The sequence below is a fragment of the Protomyctophum parallelum genome (assembly GCF_964188405.1).
Source record: "Protomyctophum parallelum genome assembly, chromosome: 2".
Lineage (NCBI taxonomy): Eukaryota > Metazoa > Chordata > Actinopteri > Myctophiformes > Myctophidae > Protomyctophum > Protomyctophum parallelum.
In genome coordinates this window covers 43,766,002-43,774,641 of record NC_139699.1, presented here as the reverse complement: position 1 = coordinate 43,774,641, position 8,640 = coordinate 43,766,002, and the positions used below count along the sequence as shown (strand labels likewise).

General features: G+C 45.4%; 1 protein-coding gene across 1 annotated transcript in view; it reads left to right on the top strand.

The window, feature by feature from the left end:
• The window catches only part of kctd3 (potassium channel tetramerization domain containing 3), a 24,892-nt gene extending 17,013 nt beyond the window's left edge, over nucleotides 1-7,879 (top strand). The window contains 6 exon segments of the mRNA XM_083760114.1: nucleotides 1,159-1,258; nucleotides 1,260-1,353; nucleotides 2,211-2,299; nucleotides 2,302-2,351; nucleotides 3,348-3,470; nucleotides 3,839-7,879. Coding sequence (XP_083616240.1) covers nucleotides 1,159-1,258; nucleotides 1,260-1,353; nucleotides 2,211-2,299; nucleotides 2,302-2,351; nucleotides 3,348-3,470; nucleotides 3,839-4,421 — 1,039 coding nt within the window. The 3' untranslated portion in view covers nucleotides 4,422-7,879.
• Nucleotides 7,880-8,640: the final 761 nt, after the last annotated feature.

Sequence of the window (8,640 nt, the reverse complement as noted above, 5' to 3'; positions counted from 1 at the left end):
GCCTCACCCCATTGTTCTATTTCGTTCGTCTACTTCGTTTGTCACCAGCAGACTTTAAAGAGATGTCTCCCATCATTCTCAACCTCTTATTCCGTCACTAACAGACTCTTCATCCATGTTTCCTTCTCCCCCTCGCTCCGTCCGTCGCCAGTAGACTTGTCCTGACGTCCTCCTTTCTGTACCTTCAAACAAACACATTAGATGTCATTTCACTGACAAGCACACATTTCTGTGCATTCAGTGTACGTCTGTGTACATGTATCTGTGTTTGCCCATGTGTGTGTGTGCCAGTGTTGATTTCGTCAACTAAAACTAAGACGAAAAATGTTCGTCAACTACCTTTTTCACTGATGAAAACTAAATGGAAACTAAACAATAACTCAGCCATGATGACTAAAACTAAGACTACATATATTGACAATTTCGTCAAATTTTTAGACTGGCAAGGGACTAGTGGACAAGAGATCCAGTCATTTTACACTTGGTTGAATGCTGAAAATAGCAGATCTACAAGCTCACGTGTCGCAGCGTGATGCGTTGTGAGCTTGTAGGTCGGCTATTTTCAGCAAGTATAAAATCAGCCATTACGACGGCGTCAAAATACATTTTAGTCGACTAAATCACCTGTAGATTTAGTCGACTAAAATCTTATGATATTTCGTCGACTAAATCTAGACTAAACACTAAAACATTCCAGGTGACTAAAATGTGACTAAAACAAAATGAAAACTATTCAAGAGACTAGAAAATTGCTGCAAAAACAACACTGGTGTGCGCGCGCCTGTGCGTGCCCGTGTGACCCGCGTGCATGCATGTGTGCCAAGGGGGCCAGTGAGGCGCTACAAACGTTGAAGCACTGGGCCCTAGTGGTAAGAGGAAGGACTGCAGGCGGACCCATGGATTCATGGGGAGGAAACCCTGTGCAGCTGGGCTTTAACATTGAGCGCTCGGTTGCACTTTCCGCATTTGAGCACCAAGATTTGGTGCCCAAATGCTGAATCGGCGAAAAAAGGCGGAAGTAGACGGTCCTTCCGGGTGCTTCAAACCGCCACTGAGCAACTTCCACTGACATGAATAGCGCGGGGGGGGGGGGGGGGGGGGCAGATCAGTCTCTATCCTATTAATACTCTATGGTGTGTGCGTGTGTGTGTGCGTTAGGATCTGTGAGGTGCAGTCCGTAGACGGGACCACCATCACCTGCTTCATGGTTCGGGAGTGTGAGGGGTCCAGTCGGATGGGGTCGCGACCCCGTCGCTACCCTGTTCACGGGCCACGGTAACGGCAGCATCCAGATGTGGGACCTGACCACCGCCATGGACACAGCCAACAAGACAGAGGAGAAGAAGACCGCAGGTAAGGAGGGAGGGAGGGAGGCAGGCAGGGAGGGAGGGAGGGAGGGAGGGAGGGAGGGAGGGAGGGAGGGAGGGAGGGAGGCAGGCAGGGAGGGAGGGAGGAGGGAGGAGGGAGGGAGGGAGGGAGGGAGGGAGGCAGGCAGGGAGGGAGGGAGGAGGAGGGAGGGAGGGAGGGAGGGAGGGAGGGAGGCAGGCAGGGAGGGAGGGAGGGAGGGAGGGAGGGAGGGAGGGGAGGGAGGGAGGCAGGCAGGCAGGGAGGGAGGGAGGGAGGGAGGGAGGGAGGGAGGGAGGGAGGCAGGCAGGGAGGGAGGGAGGGAGGGAGGCAGGCAGGGAGGGAGGGAGGGAGGGAGGGAGGGAGGGAGGGAGGGAGGAGGGAGGGAGGGAGGAAGGGAGGAGGGAGGGAGGGAGGGTGATAATAGACCTACCATATACAGAGAGACAGGTCACCTACAGTAACATTCTTTTATAATGATAAAGGATTATGTTACATCACATCCTATATAGCTCTCAAATCAAACGTTTTTAATGTTAAACAACGGTTCTTCTTGCATGCATTTGGTTGCTTTTTGTGTCTTGGGAGGTTGAAAAACAATATGTGGACGTTGATTTTTCATCTTGGTCATCTATCTAGCATAGTTTTGCACTGGGAAAGAATACTGCTGATACCCGTGTTGCTTGAACCTCAGAGACAATGCAGACTCAACCACGCCTCCAAATACCCATAGCCTATGTGTGTCTAAAATATGTTTTGGTTCTCAATAATATTCCATATTACACCAGAGAGTAACTGCCACAATTTATACGAGAAACACATTTAAAAGCTGTTGTTGTTTTCTTTTGTTGCTGTTTGATTGACAGATGTGGGCGGGCCTACAGAGGAGGAGCTCCTGCAGCTATTGGACCAGTGTGACCTGAGCACCTCCCGCTGTGCCACGCCCAACATTAGCCCCCCGCCCCCTCGGTGTTACATCAGACGCGGCTACGAGAGTCCTGCTCCAGGTGTGATAGAGAGAAGACAGCGTTACAGTCTTATATGCACACTTTATCCTCTTTATTTTTTCATTACGGTCTTATAACATTTAGTGATAAAACAGGATGAAGTGTGTACTGTGTATATCTATAGCTGCTCTTGGAAGGAGGTACACCATACATACATACACGCACACCATCTTTAGGCAAAGGAATTACTTTATTATAGGACAACGTGAGACTAGCCTTGTAAACCCAGACGTTTTTATTTCCAGGGAGAAGAAAAAAAAGTCTGGGACCGACCGAGTCCACTTCGATTCGGCATGCATACAGTAGCGCAAACGTCGATCACTCTCTGCTGATTTCTGATTGTCTGCACCTTTGTTAAATTGACGCACCCACGCACACCCGTACACACACACTCCTCTCTCTCTCTGTCGGTCTAATTAATTAGTCTAATGTCGTGCAGCTGCGTCTAGATTCTCCCGGCGGATCCTGCCGGGAGCTGCCTATGCCATAGAAAGCATAGGTGGACCCCCAGGCTAGTATGAGACTGACCTGATGAAGATTCTGTGAGATCGAAACATTGTCCTATAATGAAATAATTCCTTTGCCTTTCCTTTGATGGTGTGCGGGCCTACCTCCTTCCATGATTGCCTTATTGGCCCTGCACCCACTGTCGATGTGCGTGTAAATAGGTACAAGACATCGAAAGCCCTGCGTAGTGCACTTATTATTATTACTTGTCATACCAACAATAATATAAATAACCTTTTTAAAACAGTTACAAAGTGCTTTAGACACACAGTGGAATAAAACAGGCAATTATAGCATTCATTAAAAAAAGGTTCATGAGCAAAGATATAGTAGAAATTAGAAATGCAACGCTCACAGAAACAATTCAAATAAGTAAAACATGAAATAATTTTACTCATAAAATACATTATGCATGACTCTACTCGTACTCTCTCTCCACACACTTCCAGTCTTACGGTAGCTCCTGTCTGTCTGTCCATCATCCTATAGTCTCCAGTTACAGAACCCGGAAAGCATTTCAGAGACCCAGGCCACCTACGGAGCTGTGCGGCCCTACAGAGAGAGCCCTCTGCTGGCCCGTGCACGGCGCACTGAGTCCTTCCACAGCTACAGGTCAAACATTCATCCATCCATCCATCCATCCATCACTTGTAGCTCTAGATTTCAAATATTTAATGTTTCTTTGTAAAGAAATGCCGTACTTCATCGTACAACAACTATGTAGCAAAAATAGCTAATCTACAAGCTCGCAATGCGATGCATTTTGAGCTTTGCTATTTAGGATTTATTTAAGTGTGTTTGACTGTAGGGTTGTATAAATATTGAACCAATGAAAAGTATTAAATAATTTGCAAGAAATGTTTTCCATTTCCTGAAAAGTAATGTTTTTTTTGGACAACGTTTTGGAGATTTCCAACGATACATTGTGTTTGTGTCTCCTCCTCCTCATCTAACGGTCCGTCTGGCTCGTCCGTCTACAGAGATTTCCAGAACTTCAGTCTGGGTCGAGGTGTGTTGGAGAGTCCAGGCCAGACCTCCACCCAGGCACCCTGTGTGGCTCCTGAAGCCCGTCGCTCGCTGTGTGATTTTGGGCCCGAAGACAGCGAAAGGAGAGCCTCCGCCATGGATTTCTGGGCTTGCAGATCAGCCGGCGCTATCTCCAACGCTAACGCGGCCGCCACCACCGCCGCCACGAGCGTTGCCAAGGCAGAGGGCATCGTAGAATCGCCGCGGCAACCTCCCGACAGCCCAGGGGCGGGCGGGGGCGACGTGAGACGAAAGGTCCAATCGCAGCCAGAGGAGGGAGAGGGGGCGGGGCCTGGCGGCGAGGCGGCGAAGGCAGAGGGAGGGGCCAGGAAGAAAGGAGTGTTGGAAGGAGGTCTGTTTCTGGGGAGGAAGAGAGCTCCACCCGTCCCACACCTCTCCTCCCTGGGCTCTGAGGCGGGGGCGGGCAGCGACTCCTCTGCCAACGCCTCCCCCTCCCCCACAAAACTCTCCACCTCCACCTCCCCCCGACACAGGAAGCTGGCCCCCGAGCTGTCCAATCAGGACAGCAGTCTGTGAATGACGGATTGGAGTGCACCGAGGGGGTTTGAGTTCTCAAATTGGATTGGCCGATTGGAATTACCTTTGTGCGCCAATCGCCCAGGTTTCCCAGGAGGTTTCTGTTCCAGTTCAGTGATTGGCTCAGCAGCAGCAGATTTGCACCGGAAACATTTAAATGACACCTTTACGTGTGTTTCCTGTTCAAATGTGCTGCAGAGCCAAGGATCCCACCTTCTGGAAACGTGGGAATCTAGTTATTATGCACAGAGCCTATTAGGAAAGCTTTCTCCACATTTCATCTGATTTGTTAGCCTCACAGTGAGGACAGCATGTGGAATTGTGGATGTGTGGATAAACACACCCTTAATCCCTTAATAACAATACAGAGGATTTCACTCAATGAAAACAAACCAAATGTGAGGAGAGTGAAATGAGTAAGGACTGCAGATGCACTTTGAAATGAACTGAAGGTAGTGTTACGGTTAACTTCCATAGCTTCTTCCCTCCACATCCTGACGGTATAAGTCATGGTTCTGACTGTGTACAACCAGAGAAGTAGCAGGTCCCAATGCACCCGGACAGCACTTTCACCAACCCCAACAGCCCCTCTGAAAATAGGAGTAGCATTTAGATTTTCTTGTATCCTCCCCCCCCCCCCCACATCTAGAACTATGGCAGCTATTTTTTGTTTAATTTTATTTTTGTTGTTGTGTTTGTACATCGCTAGTATAGGGGGAAATGGAGCTTGTTGAAGAGTCACAATGCTGATAACAGACATTCAGTCACTCAGCTTTAGGTGCACATCCTGAATCTACTTTGGAGAGATGGTTGTCAAACTGTAGAAAACACGAATTAAGATACAGAACAGAAATCCATGTGTGGTTACTGACTGAAGACACCTGAACACCTGACATATCAGATCTTTACTCTGAAGTGCTTTTACGAAGCATCTAAAGAATTCCTAAACCTAAAATGAATTATCAAAATGCAGCCTGCCTTACTGACAGGACAACTTGTCGGGCCGGACACTGTTATCCATAGATTATACTGTACTTAACTTGGACAAAAGGTCTTTGTGGCTTTTTTTTATTATTATTATTATTTTTATCTATCAGAGAAATCAAAGGCCACATCTTCATATCTAGACACTAGACAGACATTGGACCAGATCAGATCTGTCAAAACATGCTTTGTGTGCCTGTAAATTGCATTTTACTTTGTCATTCTCATTTCTCTGTGATGATGTTTCTGTTGGAAATGATCTAATGGACCTACAACACTTAACTCACTCCCACCACTTTATTCCTGTAGTCACTTTAATTAAAGCTGTCACAGTGCCTTATTCAGTTATAAAGGACTTTGACCGAAGGCTTGTGAAGACAGATTTAATAATTATAGCGCTAGATGCTAGATTCTATTCACTCCTGGACCTACAGCACAATTCTGACATTAGATTTGTACTGCTAGATCAAAACTCATTCAGAACCGCATGGATGAGAGTACGAGACACTTATAATTTACACATTTAAACGTCTTGTTTTGACAAAAGTAACACCTGATTGAGCCAAATGGTTATTAATATAGGACTTTAAGGCTTTGGGTATTATAACTATAGCATATATAATTTTTGTTAATGGGGAAAAAGCAAGATTAAGATTGAGGTGAAGTTCCAGACTGCAGTAGCTTAGACTTTAGTCAGCACGATGACAGCAACTCCGATGGGCCAATTAACCGGCCTAGGAGTTGAACCTATTGCGTTACTGTGTGTAAGCCTAAAGGCCTATTCATAGTCTGGATTTTCGGTGGTGAGGTGACCACCGAACTACAACATGACGTCGCGTCACGAGCCGCGGTGAAGAGCAAGCCACCGCCACCGCTCCAGCCCTTCTCTCTGTTTTTACTAGCCTCGATACCCAGGCTTTCATTTCGTCTGCGCGAAAGATGAAAGCCTGGAAAAAGCCGTGGGCTGAACCAGTCTAAAAGTGGGAGTCAACCCTTCCGGGTGGGCGTCGCTCTAAATGATGTGACGTAGCGCTGCACTAGGGGGGAGAGGAGGGGCCGGGGGTGACGGACAGATCGATGAGATCCAATCAGGGTGCGCGCATTTCTGAGGCGCGACCCGCCCCTCTAGACCAGAAATGTCTCTGCTTAGGTCAGGCTAGTTTTTACTCACCACCGCTCAACGTTATTTCAGCTCCGGTGGTCAGCTCACCACCGAAAGTCCAGACTATGAATGAGCCTAAAAGCTCCATCACATATTCACGAGGCTACAATATGGCAACTAGAATGAGGAACCCAGGGCGACACAATATTTAACAATTATTTCCTTCCTCGTTACAGATGTTTTGAGCAATAACCATGACTGTAGCGTGCTGCTGATGATGTTAACGAAAGAAAACAAGTTAAATAGTGATGTTTTCCAGGAATATTGAATCAGGAGGAATCAACTAATTACAATCTTTAAAATAGATTCTAGCTAGTTGATTATCATTTCATAAGGTGGCCCACGCGGCCATTCGCTGTACAAACATGTAAATCTTAATATGCAAATTGACGACATGGAAATTAGACTTACTTAAAACAATATTCTAATATAGATGGATGCATTAATGTGTTTAAAGCTATGTTGATACGCTGTTGTCCATTATGTCTTGTTGATAATCATAATAGCCTAAATAGATATTGATATTAACATGCTATTGGACCTAATTGCATTTGCACTCGCACTATGAAGACTGAAGTTATGAAGTAACTTAGCTTTTATTTTGAGTAATATAATGTGTCTTTGGACAGTTTACTGTCTGTCCATCTGTTTGTCCTTAAATGTCTCTCGGCTTTTCTCTGGCTGTGTTTACAGTATATATTGCAGCCGGAAACTAGCTAACTGAAAGGAATTCACATCTCTATTTAAGTAAACCACCCTGTAACTGTTTTTTAGACGAGTTAATGTTAGGAATATTTTGCATTAATCTGTAACCGTATACAATGTATATTGTTGACTGATGTACAGTCCAATTCTGTTCGTCTGTACCAGGCTGACTATAGGTACCTTTCAAAGCCTTTCATGTGAAAAGTACCTCTGGAAGCCACTCTGATGGGTGTGGTTTAGTCTTAAGGGGTGTGTTTTTTTCACCCACTGAGTAATACAATAAACGGACAGTAGGTGGCAGTAGGACAGAGGCCAGAGCAACTATACATTCCAGCTTGCAAATTTAACCAAGTAATTTGCTGCTGTCAAAGCTGTGAAACATGTAACAATATACCCAGCATTACTCAACCTTTTAATTTCAATTTACCTTAGTATTTTGTATATATATATATATATATATATATATATATATATATATAGTTGTGGAAATGTAGATCTGCTGTTTTCAAAATATTTGTGCACCTACATTCCAGCTTGCAAATAGTGCTGCCAAATAGGTACATTTCAAGTCACTGATGTTATGATATGGTGTCATGTTTAAAAATGTTATAATGTAATAGACAATAAAGGATAAAACAAACTTCCTTAGATCATTTTTCAAGTGCAAAATGTCCTAATATTTTTATTTATAAATACATTTAGGCATTGATTATATAACTATCAGTGTTTATTATTTAAACAACTAGTCTTTGTGTGGATGTGTGCACATGCATTGAGCCTGTCAGAAATGGCAAAAGATAAGTGATTTTTAAACATATTTTAGTGGTAGATCTCGGCTTGGAATTGGGAACTACAGTACTGAGGTACTGTAAGGCTGAGGAAACTGGTTATACTGCTTTTAGCATGGCCAGGCCTTAAGTGCTCAGACACCCTCTTAAACGGCAGGGGGAGGGGGAGAGAGAAGCACTTGGTCTTTGAAATCAAATTAGGCCTGCACTCCCCCCCCCCCCCCCCCCCCCCCCCCCCACCCACACACAATTTTTCAATTCAATTCAATTCAAAGGGCTTTATTGGCATGAGAAAACATACGTTTACATTGCCAAAGCAGAACGAACAATACAACAATACAACAATACAGCAATACAGTGGCAGCGGTGGCCGAGTGGATTGCGGAGCGGGCTAGATATCGGAAGGTCGCCAGTTCGAATCAGCGGTCCGACACGTTAAAATTACCACCGTTGAAGTGCCCTTGGACAAGGCATTGAACCACTACCATGAAATGCTCCATGTGGGCCTGGCTGTAAACAAGTATCTGATGCTTAGTCCAGTTACCCTTGGTAAACTTGATTTACCAGAACGCATTTCTTC